The 26,035-nt window shown below is 42.3% G+C and overlaps 1 protein-coding gene across 1 annotated transcript; it reads left to right on the top strand.

Annotated features, from left to right (window-relative positions):
* The first annotated feature begins 4,412 nt into the window (after positions 1 to 4,412).
* LOC311248608 (saccharopine dehydrogenase-like oxidoreductase) lies at positions 4,413 to 25,563 on the top strand. The gene is made up of 12 exons (XM_084338021.1): positions 4,413 to 4,759; positions 9,789 to 9,901; positions 10,712 to 10,792; positions 13,299 to 13,428; positions 13,883 to 13,932; positions 15,623 to 15,753; positions 16,413 to 16,530; positions 17,275 to 17,394; positions 17,575 to 17,631; positions 18,095 to 18,206; positions 19,406 to 19,487; positions 23,744 to 25,563. Exons 1-12 carry the CDS (start codon positions 4,561 to 4,563, stop codon positions 23,832 to 23,834), a joined length of 1,284 nt encoding a protein of 427 aa, XP_084194147.1. The 5' UTR covers positions 4,413 to 4,560; the 3' UTR covers positions 23,835 to 25,563.
* The last annotated feature ends 472 nt before the right edge of the window (positions 25,564 to 26,035 follow it).

The following is a 26,035-nucleotide window of genomic DNA, read 5'->3' as shown; positions in this document are numbered from 1 at the left end:
AGTCCGGCTGGCAAAGTCTACCAATCAAAACAGCCGAAGTAGAGACCCACCAATTTTTCAAACCGCTTTCCGCTTTGTGCTGTTGTTGGAAGTTTGTTTCTGAGGCGACTTTAAAAACGCTTTGGTAAAAAAATAAAAATAAAGATGCATTTGCAGACCGCTGCACGACCGCTGGACGACGAGCGAACCAAAATGTACTTTTATGAGAACAGATTGAAAACGTTTGTCGGATGGCCTTTCGACGAGGGCTGCCTCTGTACTCCATTGATTGATTGATTGAAAAGTGTATTAACAGATTGCAGAATGGGTACAGTACAGTACAGCTCAATACATACAATTGTTAAGGGGATGCAGACCAGAGAAAGACTTTCGTCTTGTTTACATCAGGGTCCCCCATTTTCAATTCATCATAACATATATGACATACATGACATACAGATAGACAGTACTGCTACATCTATACATTTATGACATATCAGATTTGCAAATACAGTACTGTTTGTGATACAAAAGTGTCCAGAAAAGGAGTGTATATACATTTGGCGTAGAAACTGTACATTGGAGGAGGTTGGATGGGTGGGGTGGGGTTGGGTGGGTTGGGTGAGGGCTGTACATTGGAGGTGGGGGGGGGGGGCGGGTTGAGTAGGGGACACACACACATTTTACACTGTACATTGGAATACTGACAAAGCCTTACTTGGTCATTTACTGTACAACTAGGTTAGGACATTTGTAGGGGCCAGTTTCGAATTGCAGTCTCACGTAGGTGTTTTTTGACAGTGTTTTTGAAAGTGGGTAGTGATTCACATTCCTTTACAGCTTTAGGTAGGGCGTTCCACATTGATGTGGCATAATTGCGAAACGTGTTTAGTCCCTTGTTTGAGCCGAATCTGGGTTTTACATGATTTGTGGAGCTCCCTCTGGTGTTGTGATCGTGGTATTCACTGACCTTTGGGAAGTATTTTGACATGTACATGGGTACCTTGGTCGCGTAGTGTATCTTGTAGACCAGGCCCATTGCAAGTTGCTGTACTCTGTCGTCTACTCTAAGCCATCCTAGGTTGTCAAAGTGGGCAGGGGTGAGGTGGGTTCTAGGAGTCAGGTCAAGTAGTAGTCTGACTAGCTTGTTTTGAGATGTTTGTAATTTGTTTTTTAGTGCCTTTGAGGTGCTTTGGTACCATGAGGTGCAAGCATAGTCGTAGTACCCTTGAATGAGTGCTCCTGCTAGAGTCTTCAGGGTATTCTTGTTTACCAGAGAGGAGATCCGGTACAAGAAACGCGTTCGTTGGTTGACTTTTTTTATTACATTGGATGCCATTTTGTCACAGGAAAGATTATAGCCTCTAGGATGGAACCCAGGTAGGTAATTTCATCTTTCCTTGTGATAATATTGTCACCCACTGTAACCGAGAAGCCGTCGGTCTTGCTGAGTTTGTTATTTGAACCGAAGAGAATGGACTCTGTTTTGCCCATGTGTAATGATAGTTTGTTGTAGGCGAGCCTATGCAGATTTTGCCTAGTTCCGAGCTGAGGGCTTTTTCAACCTGTAACTTGTTCTTGTCAGAGACCAGCAGGGCTGAGTCATCCGCAAACAGGAACAAGTTGCAGTCACAAGCTGACGACATGTCATTTGCATAAATTATGAATAGTAGCGGTCCTAGTATGCTTCCTTGTGGAACACCACAGCTCACTGTGAGGGGGGGGATAGGGTACCGTTTACTTCCACCATCTGTTCCCTCCCCTCCAGGTAGGATTGTATCCAGCTCACTGATAAACTATCAAAACCAATTGCTTTTAGCTTGTCAATCAGAATGGTGTGATTGACAGTGTCGAAGGCCTTTTGTAGGTCCAGCATGACCATGCCGCAGTATTTGCCCGCGTCCACCTCTTGTTTGATGTGGTCGTTCAAGTAGAGAAGGCATGTGTCAGTGGAGTGGGATGTTCTGAAGCCAGATTGGAATTCGTAGATTAGATTTTTTTCCGCGAGGTACTTTTCGATCTGTTCGTATACTATTTTTTCCATGACTTTCGAGATGGATGTAAGGATAGAAACAGGGCGGTAGTTACCCGGGTCTAATTTGCTGCCCTTTTTGTGCAGGGTGTTACTCTCGCCATTTCCAGTTTGAAGTCGTCTTTGTGGACGCCTAGGTTCTTGTAGTATGCTACTATGTGTTCTACCCCATACTGCCCTGAGTGGGAGGGTAGTTTGTTTACCAGTGTTGTGGCTATGTTTGTGAAGAAAGTGTTTAAGTAATTGGCTACATCCAGCTTGTCTGTGATGAGCGTGTTGTCCGTCTTTATGTTTATGTTTGAGAACCTGGGTTTAAGTTTTTTACTGCAGCCTAGTTGATTGTTGAGTAATTTCCAAAGTTCACATGGTTTATTTTTGTTTTCCTCGGTTTTGTCATTGATGAAATTTTTTTTAGCAGTTTTGATCATGGAGTTTACGTCATTTCTTAGTCTGTTTCTTTCTAGTTTGAGTTCAGTCACGTGGTCTTGGAGTTCACTGCTCGTGCTTTTGGTAAGCTTTGACTGGCTTTTACGAAACTCAGAGCATTTTTTGTCTCTGGCTTTCATAGTGGTCAGTATTTCAGTGTGTATCCATGGCTCAGCGCGATTTTTTACCCTGGTGGTTCTTAGGGGGGCCATGTTGTTTAGTATTGATGAAAATTTGGTTTTGAAGCCAAGCCAAGTTTCTTCAACCAGTGTACCATTGAGTTCATCTGACCAGTCCAGACTCTCCAGTTCAAGGTTAAAGGCCTCGCTAGAGTAGGTTTTGAGGTCTCTAGATGTGACTGTTTTGTGACAGCCAGCCTTTAGTTTTAGCTTTTTGCGGGTACAGAATATCATATAATGATCACTTAATCATGTTAGTTAGCATCGTTTAGCTCCTTCTGAGAAGTCAGTGGCAATAATGGCTTGCATGCTTTGTAGCCGGTGGCTCATCGTGTCAAGAATCGAACCATGGGTTAGTTAGTTTCCTATACTTAACGTAATGTTTTGACTCCATAGTGTCTCATTTGATGAATCGATAGTCTGTTGTTTTGAAGGTCATGTGGCTGTTGTTTTGATGTGTTTGTTGACCCATCTCTCAAATGGCAAACTCACCAAGGCCAACGGCTTCTAATCTCTGTTACAGTGGGTGACAATAATGTCACAAGGAAAGATGAAATTACCTACCTGCGTTCCATTTTTGGAACCTTTGACAACCTAGGATGGCTTAGAGTAGACGACAGAGTACAGCAACTTGCAATGGGCCTGGTCTACAAGATACACTACACGACCAAGGTACCCATGTACATGTCAAAATACTTCCCAAAGGTCAGTGAATACCACGACCACAACACCAGAGGAAGCTCAACAAATCATCTTAAACCCAGATTCGGCTCAAACAAGGGACTAAACACGTTTCACAATTATGCCACATCAATGTGGAACGCCCTACCCAAAGCTGTAAAGGAATGTGAATCCCTACCCATATTCAAAACCACTCTTACAAGGGAGGCTGCAATTCGAAACTGGCCAAGCCACCATTAATGTCCAAACACCCCCACCCCTCCTAATAGACAGTCTCCTCCCCACCGCATTATTCTCTCCCCACCGTATGTATATTTCTCTCCCACCCACCCCCTCCTAATGTACAGTCCCCTCCCCATCATATGTCTATACTCTGTCAGGATCTATGAGTAACAGTACTGTATATTTGAATATCGTATATGTCACAAATGTAACAGTACTAAATACCTGTATGTCATGTATGTTGTGTATGTCATAAATGTCACTATGAATTGAAAATGGGGGACCCTGATGTAAACAAGACAAACGTCTTTCTCTGGTCTGCATCCCCTTAACAATTGTGTGTATTGGGCCGTACTGTATTGTACTTGTACCCATTCTGCAATCTGTTAAATAAAGTTTTCATTCATTCATTCATTCATTCAGTCCCACGACATTTCTCCCGGGACAGGACAATGTGCAGTCCCCCCCCACCCCCACCTACCCAATCCAATGTACAGTTTCTACGCCTAATGTACTCTTTTCTTTCTGGACTCTTTTTGTATCACAAACAGTACTGTAATTGCAAAACTGGTATGTCATAAATGTATAGATGTAGCAGTACTGTCTATCTGTATGTCATGTATGTCATATATGTCTATATGAATTGAAAATGGGGGACCCTGATGGAAACAAGACAAACGTCTTTCTCAGGTCTGCATCCCCTTAACAATTGTATGTATTGAGCCGTACTGTATTGTACCCATTCTGCAATCTGTTAAATAAAGTTTTCATTCATTCATTCATTCACGGAAGTATCTCGAAGTACGTCTGACGCTGTTTTGTTGGGCGGGGCTTCATAGTGCGCATGCGTGTGGACTGGAGCACGTGAGAGTTAGTACCCGGAAGTACCCAAACAAGGGAGTTACTCAAAACGCACGCTCTCCAGCGGCTCTGCTGTCACTCTGCTTCTGCATCGGTGGTGAACTGAACTGTGCTCCTGCTGCACAGAGCTCCTGCACACACACTGTCACTGAGCGACTGGTTTATCTTTCTTCGGTCACAATGGCTAAGGTGAATACATCCAGAGACAGGCCGTACCACATCATCGTGTTCGGAGCGTCGGGCTTCACGGGACAGTTCGTGGTGGAGGAGGTGTCCCGGAGCACCTCCGAGGGTCCCAACGGGCACCTGCGATGGGCCGTGGCCGGCCGGAGCAGACAGAAGCTGGAGAAGGTGCTGGGACAGGCCGCCGAGGCCCTCGGTACGTATTGTTCTTCTAGCTACATAACCCCCCTTTCCCTCAATGGGGAACCCTGATGTAAACAAGACGAAAGTCTTTCTCTGGTCTGCATCCCCTTAACAATTGTGTGTATTGAGCCGTACTGTATTGTACCCATTCTGCAATCTGTTAATAAAGTTTTCAATCAATCAATCATCTTATTTGTGCTGCATACTCTAGGCTGCCTGTCATCTCCTTGCTTGCTACCATATTGCGATTTAGGCTAATTCAACAAGGGTCTGCCTTGTGCAACAAGCCAAACAAATGAACTGTGTATTCTATATCTGAGCTGGCATCATCAGCCCTAATGATAAGTAAAAGCCCAACTTTGTAAGGCCGATATACCGATATTTGTGAGTAAAATATGTTCCCAATATCGATTATTTATCCCCACACATATTTTTGTAAGGGTCCCTCAAACTTAAAAGTTAAAGTTATCTTAAGAGTTGTGTCGTGACAGTCACAATAATATAGGATGGGATAGTTTACAGTTGAATTACTGTGAATATATGAAAATGGCCCTGCTCTCATGGCATTTTCCTCCCATCATGCTTGGTTAAAATAGCTTTTAAAACCCCTTTGCCAGTGAGCTAGCATGACATGGCTGTTATCTTTGGATTGACATGATACCAGTTTCTTCATGCTGGCTTAAAAGGTGAGCCCACTAGAGCCCTTTTAAAGACGGCTAATCAAACGGTTTATGTAACATAAACGCAGATACCGATATATCGTGATAAGCCAATATCAGCTGACCGATATCAGTCAGGCTCTAATGATCATTGATAAGTAGAACTAACACAACTTATGACATTCCATATAAATCTCCGAAGTGCACATATGACCCAGTTCTAAAAAGCCAATCAACTCTCTAAACTGAATTAGATCAATCAATGTAAAACTAAAAATAAAATGCAGTCATACCAGAAAGCTTGTTGTTGCTGAATAACTTTTTAGGAATCGGACATCATAAAATGTTTTAACATGTACAATAGTGTTACATTTTCGGTGGTTTTGGGAATTGTAAATGGATGAATGAATTAATTTTATCTGCTTCTAAATGCCAAAAGTCCATATTTGATATACAGGGTTGCCTGCAGGCAACACTCCATCACTAGGCAACGCTCAAAATATGGAAAACGAAATCAGTGACTGGCTAACAGTGTGTGAGCACTGAGCAGACAGACTGCATCTGTCCTGTCGTGTTTGTAGAGATAGTTTCCACAGGATTAACAGCCGACGGTCTTCTATTGTTGTCGCCGTCTCTCTCCAGTGAGGAGCCACAGTGTGGCTGCACCCAACAGCTGACGGAACATTTGGTTATAAGCCCCCTTTTCAAATGAGGAAAGAGCCTGGTTGATGCAGCTTCACGTCCTGTCTGAAAGGGTCCCGGTAGCGGCGCTAGAACTAGTCATTTGGATTAGTAGCCAGGACAGTTTTGATCAAACTGGATTTTGAAGTCATTGTTGTTGTCTTTAGTTGTCCTGTGTAGCTCAGTGGGTAGCAGAGCCGTCTGAATGAATTTCAATTAAAAAAAAAAAAAATGATACATTGAAGGTGAGCTGTTGCCGTCTGGCTGCACGGTCACAGGCACCAGACTCCAGGACCGTTTTTACCACAGGGCCATCAGGCTTCTCAACTCGTAAACCTAAATATTATTTACCATATCTTCTTACCTGCTGTCTACACTGTTTACATAAAAATGCACCATCAGCTATGACTGCTGCTATTGAACCTGGACTGTTGCATATCCAATGTGCAACACTGTTGTATATGCTTATCACTTTTACACACAATCCTCATTGTCATACAGTATAGTAAATTTCGCAGAGTAAACTTTACTCAAACTGAGTACATTTGACTCAAACTGAGTAAAATTGTACTCAATTTGAGTCAAATGTACTCTGTTTGAGTAAAATTTACTCTGCGAAATTTACTGCGTATATAATGTTACATTTTTTTTTCTCATTCCATTCCCTCATATCTCATTCCACTTGTGCAATACAGTTATATACACTTGTCACTTTTACTTTTACATACAAATCCTAATTTTCATATATGTATATAGGGCTTTATCTTTTACTTATGTTATTCCATGGCATGTTTTGTAATTTTTTTAATCTTACTTTATTTGACCTTTTATATATGACTACTACTAGTGCTGCCTTAATGCATCTAGTGTTCCTACTGCTGAGCTATGTTGACCTTGTGTCAACATGCATATGACCAATAAAGAAACCTGAACTTGAACTCATTTAATTTCAGCCTCCTCATATTCAAATGGTTATCTTATGGATAGATGACGGTCCTAATGCCTAGAGAATAAGCATTGCACCAACACTGCCTGGCCAGAGTCCGTTTCCTACTGCGACCAGTACCAAAAAATGTAGGATGTGCTCATGGATTGTAAGGCATGTTGAAGTTATGTTATGAATGACCGTCAGAACACCAGTTCTTTGTGGCCTGTTGGCTCTGGAATTTTAATTTCCCTATTTTACTGAAGTTATTATTAGTTTTGTGAGGTCACAACAAGATGCAAAGTAAATGGACCCAGGGTCCCAAAGCCAGACTGATTAATGGTTGAAATGTTACTGCAGCCAATCCGGTTGAATTTGCCTATGCTAAAGAAAGGGGCCACTTGGGTTGAATATTTCAGTAGCTGTCTTTATGGTTGTGACTTTAGCTTAAACAAGATGCAAAGTATTGGACACAGAGTTAGCCCACCAAGGGTGTTAACAAGCTGCATTACTGTTTTTTGCATCTTGGTTACTCATATTAGATCAAGAGTCTGATGGCTGAGGGACTTTAGAGTTTAGACTATGCTGAAATAGACAATGGTGTGATGTCCAATATGACTGCACTCAACCACACTTGAACATTGTTTTTATATGGTTACCTCTTCCTGGAGGCATGACTTGGACTATACTGATAATTGGGCAGAACTTGTCACCAGAGCCCCCTTCTTCTCATTCTTCTCCTAGAGAGGGCGAGTTTCTCTGTACTTCCCTGAAATCTGAGTTGCATGTGTGATGTCACTACAAATAGGTCGAACCTATCCTGGTCCAATATGTGGTCATTTTGACCCCTTTTAAAGCTAACTATATTCTCACGTGTGTATTTTTTACATTTTCAAAACGTTTTCAAAATTACATTACAGGAATTGCCTCCCCAAGTAATTGGACAATTGGCCGCTCAGCTGTTCCATGGCCAGCTGTGTGTGGCCCTCATTATGTCATTTAATTTCAAGTGTGGTATTTGCATTTGGAATCTGTTGCCGTCAACTCAATATGAGGTCCAAAGAGCTGTCGCTATCAGTGAAATCCAAATCAACTGTTTGGTACATTTATAAAAAGAAAGAACACACTGCTGTCACCGACTGCAAAGGATTTGCAATCTAGTATTAAAACTTAAAAGTGACTATTTTATTTATGATTGTCATTTTGTCTAATTACTTTTGGTTCCATTAAAAAGGGGGGGCATTATGTAGAAACTATTGTAATTACTACACTGTTCACCTGAATTAGATGTAAATACCCTCAAATTAAAGCTGAAAGTCTGCACTTAACTCATTCAGCGCCGGAGCTTAATCCGCGAGATGTCGCTAGTACGCCACGGTCGCCACCACTGTAAATCAATGGGGGCACTGCGAGATTTGCGAGTGCTTAAAATATATCTTAAATTATAGCTATGGGTCTAATACACCTGTCAATTATCAGTGAGTTACTTCCAGTCAACATGTACAAAACTGATTGTTTTTTCATCTGTACATTTCCGGTTTATACCGTTTTGAATAGGAGTATAACTTTGGGTGCTTCTGAGTAATTCCAGAGAAAGACGCGATAATAGCATTTTAGTGGAATGCACTAAACAAACACGTTGTAATTTTTCGCCTGATTATCGAATCTTCCTGAAATCAACGCTAGATCATCATTATTATCCTTCCTCATGCAAAAATGAAAAGAGCCCTGGACCGCGGGGCTCCGCCGCCGCCTCCTCCCACCCAACGGCCCACAGCCACACACACACACACAGAGCCGGCGTCGACCCGGGTAGAAATAAATATCAGTTACCTTGCATCTGATGTAATGCAAAAGAAATAATCCAATTATCTGATCGCCATTTTGAAGTACTGGGCGCGGAGGTCCGTGCCACGTTCAACAGCATTGCATATTGAGGGGGGGGGGGCAGCCTTGCAGATGTATCGTTGAAACTGGTTACCTCGGGCGGCTGGGTGGCGCAGCGGACTAAGCGCTCGTCACCAATGCGAGAGACACTGGTATCGAATCCGGCTGTCAGCGTTGCCTCCGGCTTGGCCGGCCGTCATACTGGCTCAATTGGCAGTCAGCGGGAGGGAAGCCGGTGGGGTGGTATTCTGGTCGTTGTAAACAGTGACTCCTACAGGTCGGTCAGGGCGCCTGCACAGCGAGGGAGGGAGAGAGATGGTGAGGGTAGTGTGACCTCCCACACGTTACACCTCACCAATGAGAGTCCGTGCTGGCAGGTAAAAAGATGCTGCTGGCTGTCTCGGAGGAAGCATCTGATAGACTTCAGGGCTCCCTAGACCGACCAGTGGGGGGCACATGCGAGCAACGACCAGGAAGGGGAGGGGGGAATTGGCATAACTACTAAATTGGGATGGGAGAAAAACACAGAAAAAATAGGAGGAGAAAAAGTGAAAAAAAATTAAAAATAAAAACGGCTTACCTCGCCCCAGTATTTAAACCACGCCCGCACGGCTTGGATCGTCCCAGAAAATAAACGACACCATTCCCAGTGGAGTGCACGTAGGCGGCCGTATTGGAGGCTGGATGGATGAAAATGAATGGATATTGCTAATAAAATAAATAACGATTTAAAACCCGACTATACTCATGATTGGCGCTCAAGCGATGGCGAGTTAACCCGACTATCATCGTGACTGGCGTCCAATGAGTTAAAGCACACCTTGATTAATGTTTAATTTTCAAGTCCACTGTGGTGATGTACATTGTGTGTGTGTGTGTATATAATATAGGTAAGCCAGAGCTGAGGACAGAAGTAGACATCATCGTAGCAGATGTGGGTGAACCAGACTCCTTGGCAGCCATGTGCAAACAGGGCGTCATTGTTCTCAACTGTGTGGGGCCTGTAAGTAGCTAACACACACATTTTCCCTATCTCTCTTTCATACACACACACACACACCGGAACAAGAGTGCTTGCTGTTTCTCTCTATACACACAGGAACAAGAGTGCTCGCTGTCTCTCTCTCTACACTCGCACATACACACAAACACAGTAGCCTATATTCAGAACAGCCACAATGAATCAAGTTGTATTGGTGTCTGGATGAGAAGCAGGTTTTTCCTCCACTGTCTAACGTGCTGCTGGCTATGTTCCCTAGAACCCTTCAATGTAGTTACCTTTCCCACCATGGAACACCTAGAGGGGCCATGTTATTTGACTTATGGAGGGACCAGAGTACTTCCTCTCATTGAGAAGCGATGGTGCACTGCAGATTCTGCTGCCAGCCATCGTCCTGGCAGCTCACAGGACAATTCCTGTTCCATGTGTCAGATGGTGAACCTGGGGCTATACATAGTTTGGTTCTTCTGTAATCGTAGCAAAAACATCAGCATTAAATGTAGTCACTAGTCACTGTACAAGCTAAATTAATGGGTGTTATGGAAGCAACTATGACATGTTGATTATTATAATATATATACATTTTTTACATACCGAAAAAGAGTGGCTGCTCTCCTGATGAGAATGGTGGCCATATTGAAATGGCACCTCTTACTTTTGAAGCAGAGTAGCTAGCTATGCCCAATACATTGTAAGCTGAAACGTCTCACTAGTCGGACAACATTTTCTTGAGATTAATTATAATTGAGATATTGAATATTGTCTTTTTCTTTGTTTGTGTGCGTGTCTGTGTGCTTGTCTGTCTGTCTGTAGTACAGGTTTTATGGGGAGCCGGTGGTCAAGGCCTGTGTGGAGAACGGGGCCCACTGCATTGACATCAGTGGGGAGCCTCAGGTGAGACTATAGCTGCATGTACGTAGGTTTGAGTATAGCTTGGATTTTATAGTTTCTGATTCTGCTTATTGAATCCAGTTATTATTGAATCTAGGTTCCGGTTCTAATAGATTTGGCTTAGCTTAGGACAGGGACAGTTTAGTCAGAATTTGTGAACACGCACCACTCACTCCTAGAATTATCCTATAAATTGGAGAGGGAATTCTCAAGACAGTGATTGAGGCCATACAATGTTTGTGTGAGCACTTAAATTAGGTTACTATTCTAACATTGCAAGAGGGTCTGAACCAGAATAAAAAAAAAAACCTAACTTGGGTGTAAGAGCTCACACAAACATTGTATATGGACCATGAAGTCGGAGCCCCATTTGCTGTTTATGGAACAGCCCCAGGTTTCACGTCCCAGTAACATCACTAATCGGTTCTCTCTCTGATTTCTAGCTTTAGGGGAGAGTGGTGCACGTTCACAGATGCTGACTGAGCCGTCCTGTGGCACAGCAAGAACATGTGTGAATTCTTCAAATGGATGGCATTCCACTTTAATTCTTCTCGGGATATGCAACACCACACATTGCCAGTCTTTCACTCCACTCTTAAACCAAATTAATTTGCACAAGATAAAAATAAATCGGCATTGCTTTCCAGTGAAGTGCCCCTTTTTAAGGATCTGTAGTCCTTAAGTTTGTTTTCACAAATTACATGTATTTAATTACATGTTAATGAGAGAAAATTAGTTTGAATATGGCCACCAGTGATGCCATCAGGGACTTTGAATCGTTGTGTTAATTACAGCTTCATGAAATTATATGGCAGCAGTCCCTATAAGACAAGGAATTGCTATTTTCTTTCCATCTACATCATTTCATGGTGCTGTAATTAACATAACACACGGATTCAATGTCCCAGATGACATCGCTGGTGGCCATAGTATCAAATGGATTTTCTCTCAATAACTGAATATGAATACATGTAATTTGTGAAAACACATTCTGTGAGGACTACAGATCAACGGCGGCCATATTCAAACTCATTTATCATTTACATAAATCTGCATTGGTTTTTTTTAAGGGATATAACATATTTTATAGGGCATCTCTCCAGATTTGAGATATAGTCTAAAGCCTCCACTCTCACTCCTGACCTTTTTTAATGCTGTCATTGGAGCTAATTTGAACCTTTTTATCTAGTTGCTAGGTTGTAGATATTGTTCCGACGCTGGGCTCTGCTGTTGTTTGTTGTTTGAGATGAGATGAAATGGGAGACGTGGTGTGTTCCATGCTGCTGCTGCCTGTTGGAGTTAAATCCTTATTAGCCAGCTTGTTTACCACGGACCAGACGCACCTTCTCCCTGCCTCCTCAACTCTCTACCAAACACCCTTCATTAAAAAATAGAGAATGTACTACGGTCAGGCTGTATAGACCCAATAGAAAATGGTATACAGATACTGACATTATGAATGTCTTATCGACCTAATTGTCGGTATGCTGGGTAAATACTGTACATTCCTCCAGTGAATTTGATGGCCCTTTTTAATTCAACTGAATGTTCAACAGCCAATCACATGTTGACAGACTAACACTATACGCGTGTTGACAAGAGGGCCAACACGATGGAGAATGTGGTATTTCACATGGACCCTGACTGAACCCATGACATTAGCTCGGCATCGAACACCATCATCCAAAAAACCAAAGACCTCGACATCAATCGACCCCTCCGTCTGCAACTGGATACTGAACTTCCTAACCATGTATGTTAGGTTAGACAATCTCACCTCCTCCACCCTGAACACCAGCGTCCCACAAGGCTGTATGCTGACCCCCTCTCCTCTACTCCCTCTTCACCCACGACTGCACTCCTGTACTGTACATGGCACCCGGCACCGACACCTTTTAACAAGTTTGCAGACGACACAACGGTGGTGGGTCTCGTCAAAAACAACGATGAGTAAAATTCCTGGGTGTCCACGTCTCCGAGGACCTCTCTTGGCCCTAAACACATCGACCCTGATCGAGAAAGCTCACCAGCGTCTCTTCTTCCTGAGGAGACTTAAGGAAAGCCCACCGGTCTCTTCAGATTCTGGTGAACTTCCTTCTACCGATGTGCCACAGAAAGCATACTGGCCAACTGCATCACAGTCTGGTGGTACGGCAACTGCTCTGCCTTGGACTGTAAATAACTGCAGAGGGTGGTGAAAACCGCCCCCAACGCATCACCGCCGGTACATCACTCCCTGCAATTGAGACGGCACAAACAGTGTCTGAGGAAGGCACACAGCTCTCTCTCTCTCTCTCCCTTCCTATTTCTCTCCACCATGCTCCAGAACTCTGTTGAACTATGTTACCTATACCCAACCCATTATATCATAACCTCTGTTGCCTTAATCCATACGTATCTAAGAAAACCTACATATGTTTGAAATAACCTTAAAACCGGTTTGCTGCTTGTATGTACTGTGTATTTACTGTACATGTCATGGTTGTGACTGTCTCTGGTGGGGGTGTAGTTTCTAGAGGGAATGCAGTTGAACTACCACGACAAGGCTGCAGAGAATGGAGTTTACATCGTCGGCAGCTGTGGCTTCGACTCCATACCGGCTGACATGGGGGTCATCTACACCAGAGAACAGTTCAAAGGTCAGTACATGCATACAGTACATATACACACACACATCCTGGGACGTGGCTATACTGGTGACCCTGTGGCCCACCTTAATCCCTATAGCGGCATCACTTTATTTCAAAAGGTACAGTAGCAAACAGAAACAGCGTAGTGCCAGAGCCGGAGAAAGTACAATGATGCCCGTGTTCATCACAACTAGGAGTCATGCTGGTGTACTTCTACCATGCTGACCAAAGCAACAGTACAGCTCTGTGACTTGTTTTCAGGTTGTTTCTGTTGCAACAAGGGAGCTCTATGACTTCTGGATATGAGCTACATCTGGTGTTGGCTAGATTGATCATACTTATAAGTTGAAGAAATGCATTGTAGGTTTTGGTCTTTTCATAAGCGATGTGAACATACACTGGCCTCTCTCTCTCTAACTTTGTTTTACATAAAAGCCTGACTTGTGTGTGTGTGCATGTACAGGGACACTGACGGCAGTGGAGAGCTTCTTGACAGCCAGCTCAGGCCCAGAGGTAAGGGGACTGCATTTACCCACGATTTGCCACGAATCCCTGCGCTGGACAAGTCTGGATTTATAGACCTGTTCGCCGTATACGGCAGACTCTTGTGTGTGCGCGCTCATCACCAGGGAAGAAAGGAATGTAATCCTGGTCATAACAACTGGGCAGACTACAATATATTTGCATTTTTGTTAGCCATGCTAGAGATCTAAAACGATCAATCCATGCCAAAGCTAGATATGTAAAAGGTGAAAGACTCGCACCATGCTGATTTGGCAAAATGACATCCAGCCGTTTTAGTATGAAACCACTTTTAGTCGGGAGTGTCATGGTTTCTCCATAGAGCCCTGTTGTACTTATTCTGGCACAGCAGCTCGCGCAGGTCCGGGGTAACTTTAGGCACGTGACTCAGTTGGTATTGCTGATTGGCTCGAACGTGGTATGTTTTTAAACAGCAAACAGGTCTATGTAGATTTTTGTAGTCCTTACATCCTTTCCTATTATATATTAGTTCTTTTGTCAAAATGTTGAATTTGTCTCTTTTGGGGTTTAGTTATATTTTATTTAAGATACTTCCTCTCAGGCGGCTAAGTGGCGCAGTGGGCAAGGCACTCGCCACTAACGCAGAAGATGCTGGGTTCGAGCCCAGCTCTCGGCGTTGCTTCCGGCTTGGCTGGTCGTTCATACTAATACAATTGGCAGTATTAGGGGGTGGGAAAGCCGGTGGGTGGGGATCGGACGTTGTGGACAGCGACTCCTACAGGTCGGTTGGGTGACGCCTGTACAGCAGAATCAGGAAGTATCGGGGGCAGCGTGAGCCTCCCACGCGTTACTCCTCGCCACTGAGAGATCGCGCTGTTCAGGTGAAAAGATGCGACGGCTGCCTCCTCGTGTACCGGAGGGGACACGTGATGCAAGGCTTCGTCCACATTGCAGCCGACCAGTGGGAGGCATGGTCTAACAATGTTCGAGACAGGGGAGGGAAGAATTGGATAATACAAAATTGGGATGGGAGAAAAATAGAAAATGTGGAGAAAAAGTAGATAAAAAAAAAAAAAAGAAAAAAACTTCCTCTCAAAGTAACGCAGCTAGTTTTTAACAATCGGATAATGAAGATAAGCTGATTTAATACAAAATAAATGAATAAGGGCAATCAGGTGGCGTAGTGGAGATTGCGTTCGTCACCAACACCGGAGACGCTGGATTCGCCTGTTCGAATCCAGCTCACAGCTCCGGGGTTGTCACCAGCTTGGCTGGCCGTTCACACGAATACAATTGGCTGTATTAGAGGGTGGGAAAGCTGGCGGGGTGGGTCCGGGTCGTTGTAAACAGCGACTCCTACAGTTCGGTCGGGGCGCCTGCTCAGCGCGGATAGGATCTAAGGGGGGTAGTGTGATCCTTCCACACGTTACACCCTCTCAGTGAGAGTCCGCGCTGCCAGGTGAAAAGAAGCGGTTAATTGGCTAGACGTGTGTCGGAGGAAGCACGTGATAGCCTCCACTCTCCCAGACCGACTGTGGGGGGTAAGTGCGTAGCGACCAGGAAGGGGATTGGGAATTGGCATAACGACTAACATTGGGATGGGAGAAAAATCGGAGGAAAAAGGAGGGGGAAAAAGATTAAAAAAAAAAAAAAAAAAAGAATGTATAAATAAAATAAAAAGGGAACAAATAAATGAATGGCCTTTGTTCCCGTCTCTCAGGGAGGTGTTATCCATGACGGGACGTGGCAGTCTGCCATCTATGGCTTCTCCGACAGCGGGGTGCTCCGTAGCCTGAGGAAGAGGTTTGGTCACCAGCCGCTGCCCGTCGTGGGCTCCAAGATCCAGCGCAGGTAGAGCCGGACCCATTTCTATGCCAGTCCCGGTCCTAAAGAGTCGGCGCATCATAAAGTTTTATCTTCTGACCATGGTTCGATTACCATCTGCACCATACTTAAACTTGCACTATGGACCTTTTTCACAATGAGAGAAACCCCTCCCAATAGCGCTGCATGAAAGCAGTGACATTTCCCATATGAGCTCTTCTGGTACGACCAGTGCCAGAAAATCCATAAAAAGCTACGGCATCATTTCAAGAGCATAAAATGTGAACGATAAAAAAAATGTAAACCATATTTTACTTATTTCAAGAAATCTTGCCAAGCCAAATTGGCTTACTGCACTGGTAGATCATTTTACTTGTTTCAAGCACACATTTGCTTAAAACTAAAAGTATATTTTTGTCAGACCATTTTTGCAGTGTGGAGTTCTCTCTCCTGATTGGATAAAGTGGGAACGGGATACCAGAAAATGTATTTAATTTTTTACTGCAGAGGGACTGGGAGGCCCATGTTACCGTCCAGACAATCTATATCAGTGATGATGCTGTCTTGAGTGTAGAGCTGCTATTGTCGTCATGTATCATGTAGAGTAGACCACTTGTTATAACAAACGATGACAACAAAAAATACCACTTGCAGCACCATTTGAATACCCGGTTGTCTGTTTGTAGGAGCGCTCTCTTCTACAGCGAGGAGATCCAGCAGTATGCTGTGCCCTTCATGGGAGCCGACCCCTCTGTGGTGAAGAGGAGCCAGCGCTTCCTGGTAGAGGAGCATAAGGAGACACCGGTCAGTCCTTCTCTCCTCTGGGGGTTTATTCCCCTCTTTCTTTTGACATTTTCTTTCTTCCCTATTGTAATCTGTCATATATGCCGGACTGTATTTTATTCTTTATTCTTATTTTTAATATTATTATATTCTTCTTATTCCTATTTTAGTCCTATTGACTAATGACTACCTAAATGTTTATTGTTGTTCAATGTGAGCGATCTGCAGTGCCGAATTTCCCTCTGGATTATTAAAGGATTTCTATTCTATTCAACAACTCTATTTGCTCTATTGTAAAAAGTATACATATACAGTATATTTTTAAGTTAATCAAGAGTTTTTCCTTGCAGCAGTATATATATAAAGTAAAAGAAAATAGACATGATAATTGTATTACAAGATGCAGACATAAAAAGGTGTCCTATCGCATTGTAATTTGTACTAGAAAACGAATTATTATTATTATGTTGGCCATATCACCCAGCTCTCTCCTTGCATTACACCACAGTTTGGTTGCAGCTGTGATGGAGGACATGTTACGTAGTGCATTAGACCAGTGTGACCATGAGGTAGTTTACAACAAGTAGCACAGGATGCGTTGTGAGCATTATAGTGCACTGACACACTTCCTGAGTTGAACATGACCTAGTGTGCAAAGCCTGAAGTGATACAGGTTGTACAAAGACAGTATTGCCAAGATTACCGCCCTTTTGATATAATACCGCAGTGGTCTCTCTCTCACCTCTCGTTCGCTGGTGTTCTCAGGTCCAGTACGGGGCCTACGCAGGAGTAGGAGGCGTCGGAAACCTCGTCAAGTTGATGTTCGCCGGCATTATGTTCTGGCTCTTGGTCAAGTTCAGCTTCGGACGCGACCTGCTCATCAAGGTCTGCACTGTTGCACGAAGGATGAAGGAAGACATTGTTAATACACATAATAACAGAATGGATACACGGTGTATTGTCAAAAGTTTTTCTCTAAATGTAGAAGTGATCTGTTTAATCTCTCTGTGTCTTTCTACCATGCTGTTTAATCTCTCTGTCTCGGTCTGTCTTTCTATCATATAGTTTCCAGAGTTCTTCTCTTTTGGCTTCTTCTCCAAGGCTGGACCAACCAGAAAACAGGTAGAATGTCAAAAGAAATTAAATAATCAGAATGTTAAAATTGTATTTTTTTTCTGGAGCCCAACTGATATATCGTGTATCATCAGAATAAGAACCACAAAACTCAGTTTTAGTTTTTAAGAGGAACGATGTTTTCAAACTTTACCATCTAAAGGTGGTCACTTAGAGTGTTGTGTCCATTCATTGTCAAAGACAGTAGAGTACTTTCTTGACATGCATCACATTCACACTCCCAAGTGATTTGGATTGACTTTACAACTGCAAATAAATGTCCAATAAATAAATTGCATGGTTCTGCAGTGCAAGGGTTCAATTGTAATTCTGTTGTTCTTTGGGGAAACATTTTGTATGGGCTGTGTGTCCATTAGCTGGCCTTCCACCCTGTTTATTTACAGTCACGATACAGTGTTTTTGAGCGATGTAATGAACTGGAAGGCTTAGATTTTGTTTTTACATGTCTCAGATGGAGGGTGCCTCCTTCCAGTTTGCCTTCTACGGAGAGGGCTACACAGACGGCCAGGAACCTTCTCAGGGGAAACCCAACAGCAAGATCCGGACCCTGGTCCAGGGGCCAGGTATGAATGAATTGATCTTTATTCCGAACAGGACCATGTTGGAAACAAGTCGACAGACTTTCACATGTTATCCTTGTACCCCTTGTTTTTATACTTTTGTATAAATTGTATGTACTAAATAAAAATCACATCAATCACAACAAAAAAAATAATAATAAACAACGAAAAATATACATATCACTGTTCGAAAAGAAGTAGGAAGAAGCCTAAGCTCATCATGCCCTACCCCTATCCGCCACTTCCAAGTGGGAACATTAATTAATACTTAAATTATATAATGGAGAATATCCACATTACCAATAATGTACCAAGATATTTGTATTTATTTATTTGGATCTGAGTTTCTGATTTTCAGGTTTGTCATTTTCAGTATGTCCATATACCAAACGTTTGAGTATGAGTTTACTGTAACACCTTGCACTATCACTATAAATAACTATAAAGGTAGTACATAGTTGCCCAAGCATACACACTATAAAAAAATCCATCACATACCATCACACTAAGGATGTTATTTGGATAGCTTTTCCGTCTGTTCGTTATCTTAAAAATAAAAGAAATGTCTGTCTACTGAGCGTGGTTGTTATTTTTTCAGGAATGCTATCAGACCTTGAAGCTCTGTCTAGCTCCGTCTCTCTCGGTCTTCCAATGTGCATTGCTACACGACCCACCCCACTAGCTCACCGTCGCTCACCCCTGACCTGACCTAGATAACAGAGCTCTACCCTTGTCGTATTGATGCAGCTTAGCTGAGATGGCCTCCTTCCCTGCCCCCACCACCCCTGAGTCAGGGGCAGACTGTTATCTGTTTTCCCTACAAACTCACACCGTGGTTCTTACTTCTAAATTCCCATAAGAGACGACATAAAATGTATGTGTACATTTATGACCCACTATAGCATGCCGTGGACGTATGAGCACCCATTCTAGTCATTGTTGTGGCATTCTGATTCTTTCAAATGTATCATAATTTTAAAATGAAACTTTTCAGCAATACATTTGTGTTCCGTAATGTCAACCCAGCTATGCGTTATTGAATATCGGGTGTCGTCAAACTATGTTTTTTGATATTTAAACAAGTTCTATTAAGTTGGTACTGTGTATAAATTGGTCTTCATCTACTTCCTTCTTAGTAAACAAAGCTCAGAAGTAAAATAAGCCAATATAGTAACGTTGTGTGTAACCGTTGTCCATTCCAGAGGCTGGTTACGTTGCTACGCCCATCGCCATGGTGCAAGCTGCCATCACCATCCTCGCTGAACCCTATGCTCTGCCCAGCAAGTGAGTTACCACACACACACCTACCTACAGATTATATTTCAATCATTTTTGTCCAATGGCCCCGAACTAATGGTCTTAGGTCTATTCTGAATGGAGTGCATTGGATCAGTATCGGCAGTGAGACATTCAATTATATATACAGGGCTCTTGACTGTGGCCAAATTGGTCACATATGCAACCTTTTTTCGGGGAAGTGCAAATTCATATTTGACCTGGCGTTATCATAAGTGTGTGTGTTGGGGGCGGGGGGTGGAATGGTTAATCTACAGCTCATCGTTTAAAAAGCAGAATAAGGGGAGAGGAGAGAGTAAAGAATGATGACGGACGTGGCTCGAAGGGTGCGGATGATGGAAAGAGAACATGCTGGTCTGACACATTGGTTTTTAATCTCGTCCCGACTCATTGAGTCATTCTCCCATCTTTTCCCAATCCTGTGACAAATTCTGGCTCTTGCCTTGTCCCGATCCCAGTTAAAATGAATAACATGACTCCTATCCCGTCCATATGTCTAAATGCAAGCGGCACTTGTGCAACAAATGCAAGCCATAGCCCGATCCACAGGACTCTCATTCAAATGTCCTCCTACAGGGAACGGCTATATTAATACTGTGACTGTCCATAGGGAGGTGTAGTCTGACGTCACTGGTTGTTCCACCCGTATAGGGATTTATCATTGGGAAAATGGATTATCGGCTATTGTAACAATTCTGCCGCATGAACATTGGCAAGCTTTCCATTTTTGCACAAAATGAGTTCCCTTCTACCACTAACATTATTGTTTAAGCATTTTTGGTTGAAATAAAGGTAGTTATAAGGTTTTTAATTTGTCGTAAAAAAAGAACTACATTTACCAGTAGGCAGCCTGTTTTTCAGTACGCAGCCTGTCGCCTTATCCCGATCACGGCCAGCTGATGCCAAGCTAGCTAACGTTAACGTTACCCCACTAAATGTACTAGACGTTAGCATTATGTCTACTGTCGTGAACCATTTTAAATCGGGGCATGTAGAGGAGTTTCGGGAACGAGTAAAATGTGCAGGTCCTCTTCTCAGACCTGTGGGGCAAGCACTGCACACGCATCATGCCGGCTAGCAAGCTAGCTAGCTACACGTCATACCACGATAGCTAACTAACGTTACAAGCTCAAAAACCTTATAACTACTACTACTGTCGTGTCCATAAGTTCCCTGGCAGAATACTTTGTTTGTGAGGACAAAAGTATACAAAGAGGAGAGAACCATTTTAAATCGGGGTATGTTAGGAGTTTCGGGAATACCGGCTAGCTAGCTACTAGGGGTGGCAATCGCCAGAGACCTCACGATACGATACTATCGCGATACTAAATATATTGCGATACGCTGAAAATATTGTGATATTTCTTTTTTTTTGTGCTCAAATTTTTTTTATTACTTTTTTTCAACTGCACAGTAAAACTGTCAACATGTTTTATATAAAACAAAGTTCAGTCTGTTCATCTCACTTCAATCATTTTTATTGCAGAACATGGTATTTTCTCAAGCAGACAGATGTAAACACTGTAATCTGTGTTGCATGTACCTGACAAACTGAACGGTTTGTATTACAGTCATATTCCATGTGTGTGTGGACTACTGTACTATTACAGGTATTGAAATGAACAATGCAACTTCCTTATACAAAAAAAAATCTTTTTTTATGAATAATTAAATATCAATACTTGGTGTCCCTGTATCGATACAGTATCGCCACGCAAAGTATCGCGATACTACTACGTATCGATTTTTTCCCCCACCCCTACTAGTGTCATGTAAAAAACAATAACGTTATACACTATGTACAACGAAACATTACATTAGTATTTGCATTAGTATTTACATTGATTTTAATTTTTTTTATACTTTATTGTGTCAAAGAAAGTCATTTTACATTTAGGTATAGTATGTGTACCCACATACACATGCATAACTGCACATATCCATACTAACATACGTACATACACACACAAATGTACATACGCATATTTTAAATCTTGAAATTACTTTTTTTTTTTTTTACCCATCACCCATACAAAAAACAAGAGACACAAACACAAACAAAGGGGTGAGCACCAGTATAGATCCTGGACTGGTATACATCTAATATCCATCCCTACTCGTCCCCACATACATATACAAGAAAAATAACAATAATAATAATAGCAAATAAATAAGAAAATGAATAATAGAAGAAAAAAAACAAGCAAAAAAATAAAATAATAATAAGTAAAAAGGCTTGAATTTTCATTGTAGGTGTAGCTGTAGGCCCAAGGGGTGCTCCCCAACAATTGATCAGTAGATCAAGACATCACTGTTTCATGTTACTTAAAATCTTCCTCAAAGACTGATCTGTCTGTCATGTAGTACCCCTCCATAGTTTAAAGAGACCCCGTCTTTTTCCCAGCATATTTTCATTCTTATTGATTTTGTAGGTTACCTTTTCCATACTATATATGTCCTCTACAGTTTCTAACCATTTGTTTACTTTCAGGGGTTCAAGTTTTTTCCAAGCTCTTGTTATTTGTTTAAGTGCTGCAGCTCTCAAAAAAAAATTATAATTCTTCTTTTTTGTAGGTTTTTGGGGCGTGTTCCTAACAGTATATCATGTTTTTCTATACCCACTTTCTCAAACATCTGTTCCATTATGTCTAAAATATCTGACCAGTAGATTTGTATTTTTTTTTTACATGTGAAGAAAATATGTGTATGGTCAGCAGTCTTCTCCCCACACTCCCTCCAGCAGCCGGGATCATTTTGTGTGAATTTGGACATACTCTGGTGTTCTAAAGTACCTCGTATTTATTTTCCAAGCCATTATTTTCCTGCCAAAAGGGTGATTTTATGTAATGGAAGATATCTTTAAAGCTTTGATTCCACTCCTTATCTGGTATGTTTGTTTTCAGTTCCTTCTCCCATTTATTTTTAATATAGCTTAAATGTTTTCTTGAAGCATTCTGTAGATTTGTCCAGTTGTGTTTTTGAGGTTATGGCTTTGTTGAGTCTTTATCATGTATTTCAGAAGGGGTGGAGATCTTCAAGAGTTTTAATTTGGACTTTTTCTCTTAAGTAGCTTCTTACTTGCAGGTATTGGTGAAAGTTATTACTAGGACAGGCATATTTATTAGCTACATTTTCAGTATTTACAGTGATTTTATATGCAGTGAAATAACGTTATACGATTTAAATTATAAATACAAATATGGTAACGTGGTTGTGGCTTTTACAAATAGTGGTTAGCTTTAGAGATAAATGGCTATGATCACCGGAGCACTAGTGTTGGGTGAAACGGATACTAGCCACAGATTTTCCCATTGTATGAATTGTTAAGCTTATGAAATGTAAGGGAAATCTGATCCTAGGTCTGTGACTACAGGCAGGAGGCTACGCTGTGGTGACGTCAGTCAGCAGCGCCAAATAGCTTTGTAGTTTCCCAGCGAACTAAAACATAAACGTTGTTATTTTGCTACCTTTACGATTAATTGCGAATATTGTTGAGCTACAGATTGTGGATAAATACGCACAGAAAGGTACACCATGCCAACGTTAATGCTTTATTTATCTAAAACGAGCCAATTTAGAAATGGTCAATGGGGAAATAGTAATACATTAAGTGGAACAGAGGGTGGAACAGGAAAAAACGAATATGACGTAACCACTACACCTCCCTATTGTAGGCAACTCTTAACCAGACCTTTTTGAAGCGGCGACGATATTCGCAAACCTGTAGTGATGGATGGATGACTCGAAACACTGAGCCTCTCCTGAAGTAATCACTTAGTGGACAGTTCAACACTGAAAGAGGAACATGCTTAATGTTATTTATCTACAGGTATATTTATTAGTAATGGCAGAAAATAAAGAATATAAGGGAAAGAAATTATGTACAATTATGGCCCTGAATACTGCACAGCAAAAAAGAACAAGACAAAAATGTTACCAAATCTTGCGATGGTGCCACCAACTGAGATCGATGCCACTAGTGTAGCAGTTAGTCTAGAGCCCTGATATAGGTCAGTGGAGAGAACATGTTGGTATCGTCATCACATTGCTAATTTGTTTGTATGCTGCTGTTGTTACCTTGCTGTTGCTCAGATCTGTTTATCTCTCTCTCTCTCTCTCCCTTTGCTTTCCCCCCTTTCTCCCTGCCAACCTGTTGCTCACTCCTTCTCTTCATCTTCCCTCCTCCAACCTCACTCTTCCCCCCCTCTATCCCTCTATCCTCCAACTTCTCTCTCTCTCTCCAGGGGGGGTGTGTACACTCCAGGCGCGGCCTTCGCCAAGACCTCCCTGATCAACCGCCTCAACAAACATGGCATCCAGTTCTCTGTCGTCTAAAGTTTGTCCCCTCCCTGACGCAGTAGACCCGAAGCACTTAGGTATGAAGCTACATTCAAGACGGCTGGTAAATGTACGCACTTGCATGGAGATCTGTGTCCTCACAAGAATCTGACATTGGTGGGGAGCTACAGAAGATAATTTACAACGCCCCCCACTTCAGAATCTCGTGTCGCTTCAGTCTTCTCCTCAATTATCCCTCTAGCTTGGAAGCAAGGATGTTAATGTTCTAATACAATGTCGACCAATAGGAGACGCAGATGTGTACACGTGTACAGTGAGAAAACAGGCCGCCTTGGTGGAAAGTGTTCCAATCTGTTGATTTTCACTCCTTAAAAGTAAAGAACTTGTTCTAGTTTGGGTGGAGTCTCTGAGACAAAGAACCGGTTCTGGTAGAGGGGTGGGTCTTTTTAAGAACTGGTTCTGGGCTGGACTGGTCTGTCGCAATATGCGTCGGGTGCCATTTTATTTGTTCCCACTGTCTTCGTTTTGTACTCCATATCCTTAGCTCCTCCTCCAAGCTCGGTGATGATAAACCACACAGGTACCAGTTGTCTTCAATGTGTCGTTAACCCTCCGCTTGGCAACCAGAGTGACCGAGTTCCTTATAGTTCTAGATATTATGAGACTGGTTTTGTAGACGTGAGTTCAAGCCTACTTGATGTAACATTGATCTCTATTGAAAAGGGAACATTTAATCCAGGACTTTTCTTAAACCCATGTCTACAAAAACGGTCCTTAAAGTGAAGTATCTTTTGAGATGTCATGCCCTCGTGTCCAGAGTCTGTCCATGACTGGATTTACACAGCAGTAGAAAGGTCTTGTATTTTCAAGCCCAATGCAACACATATTTTCATGGCATTTACGCGGCAAAGACTGGCCAGATCTTGGTCAAATGGTATTAAAATGGAAGGTTCCGGATTTTAAAGGCATATCTTCTAGATCACTAATCAAGTTCCATCTTCATGCCAGTGTTTTCATTTCTGAGGAATTGGCACCAGGTCTCCTGTTAGCATTCGTTAGCCACGTCAGTGCAAGAGATTACACCCACAAGTTGTAGTCATGGTAACAGAACCTGTATGTGATTTTCTTTTTGTAATAAAAACAAATCCTGAACCTTCCCTTTTTTGAATTTTGTATAAAGAAAACAAATCTGATATCCTGTCCCTGTGTATCCAGCTCGTGTCATTCTGAATATACAGTAGAGGGCAGCAGAGAGCTTCATATATCAACCATCTAAACAGCACCTTGGTCCTACTAACTGGTTGTACTGCTTGTGCTGCTGTTCAGTAGAATAGAAATGCACCTTGACTCTATGTACGGTACACGTCTGCTTGCCCTGGCCTGCTCGTTGACCTCTGACCCGCTTGGTTTCTAATTCCCATTAAGTTATTTAGTTTTTGTTTGACAGACTCATGTTAAACCTGTACACAACAGCATGAGCTACGTCAATGATGTGGACCACGCAGGTATTTTCCTGGATCATTATTAATGAATGTTGGGACTTTTTTGACACTGAAAGTAGTGCTTGTTGCTTGTAAGATCTGGAATTGTTTTGACTGGCGGACACACGCATGCACAAATAAATTGATAACGTTTGTTTCATGGTTCTTCATTCTTCTGTGAGTGTACCATCTGTGTGTGTGCCACATAGGGGTGTGTGACATTTGTTGTGTGGGTTTTGTCATGCTTGTTTTGCTCTTTCTTTACCCGACAAATAAAGCCAACACTACTGATGGAAACATCTTTTTGCCTCTTTCTCTTGTCATTGAGCACCCTGGTTTATATGCCTGACGAGTTCACCTTCAAAGACTGCTGTGACTTTGTAGATATCTCAAAGTAATTGCATGAAATTTGATGTGCACATTCATGACCCCGAGAGGAAATCTCCTGGCACCCCATTAGGCCAAACCTTCCATTTTCACTTCTCCTGATACAATGTCGTACAGTCACAACATTTGCTCTAAGTTTCTCTCAGAGGGAGAAAACATGTTTATTTTGGTGACCCCTTGACCTTTCCTCTAGTGCGACCATATGGATTTATAGTAGGGGTGTAACGAGGCGACCTCACAACGATTAATTTCGATTACGATTATTCAAGCAATGATTCAATGAATCATGAAATCTCTTCATTTGACCACTATTCGAATCAGTTAATTTCCCCAAAAAAATTTAATACACAAATGTGGCTGGGGGAACTG

Source organism: Notolepis coatsorum, assembly GCF_963971535.1.
Source record: "Notolepis coatsorum genome assembly, chromosome: 2".
NCBI lineage: Eukaryota > Metazoa > Chordata > Actinopteri > Aulopiformes > Paralepididae > Notolepis > Notolepis coatsorum.
The sequence above is the reverse complement of the archived record's forward strand: the minus strand, read 5'-3'. Positions and strand labels throughout refer to the sequence as shown.

What these genes read in the sequence shown, in the direction of transcription:
- LOC311248608 (XM_084338021.1), top strand. Translation starts at nt 4,561, where the DNA reads ATGGCTAAGGTGAATACATCCAGAGACAGGCCGTACCACATCATCGTG. An exon ending in CACCAGAGAACAGTTCAAAG is followed by an intron (nt 13,429 to 13,882) that starts GTCAGTACATGC and finishes GTGCATGTACAG; the next exon opens with GGACACTGACGGCAGTGGAG. An exon ending in GGCTCCAAGATCCAGCGCAG is followed by an intron (nt 15,754 to 16,412) that starts GTAGAGCCGGAC and finishes GTCTGTTTGTAG; the next exon opens with GAGCGCTCTCTTCTACAGCG.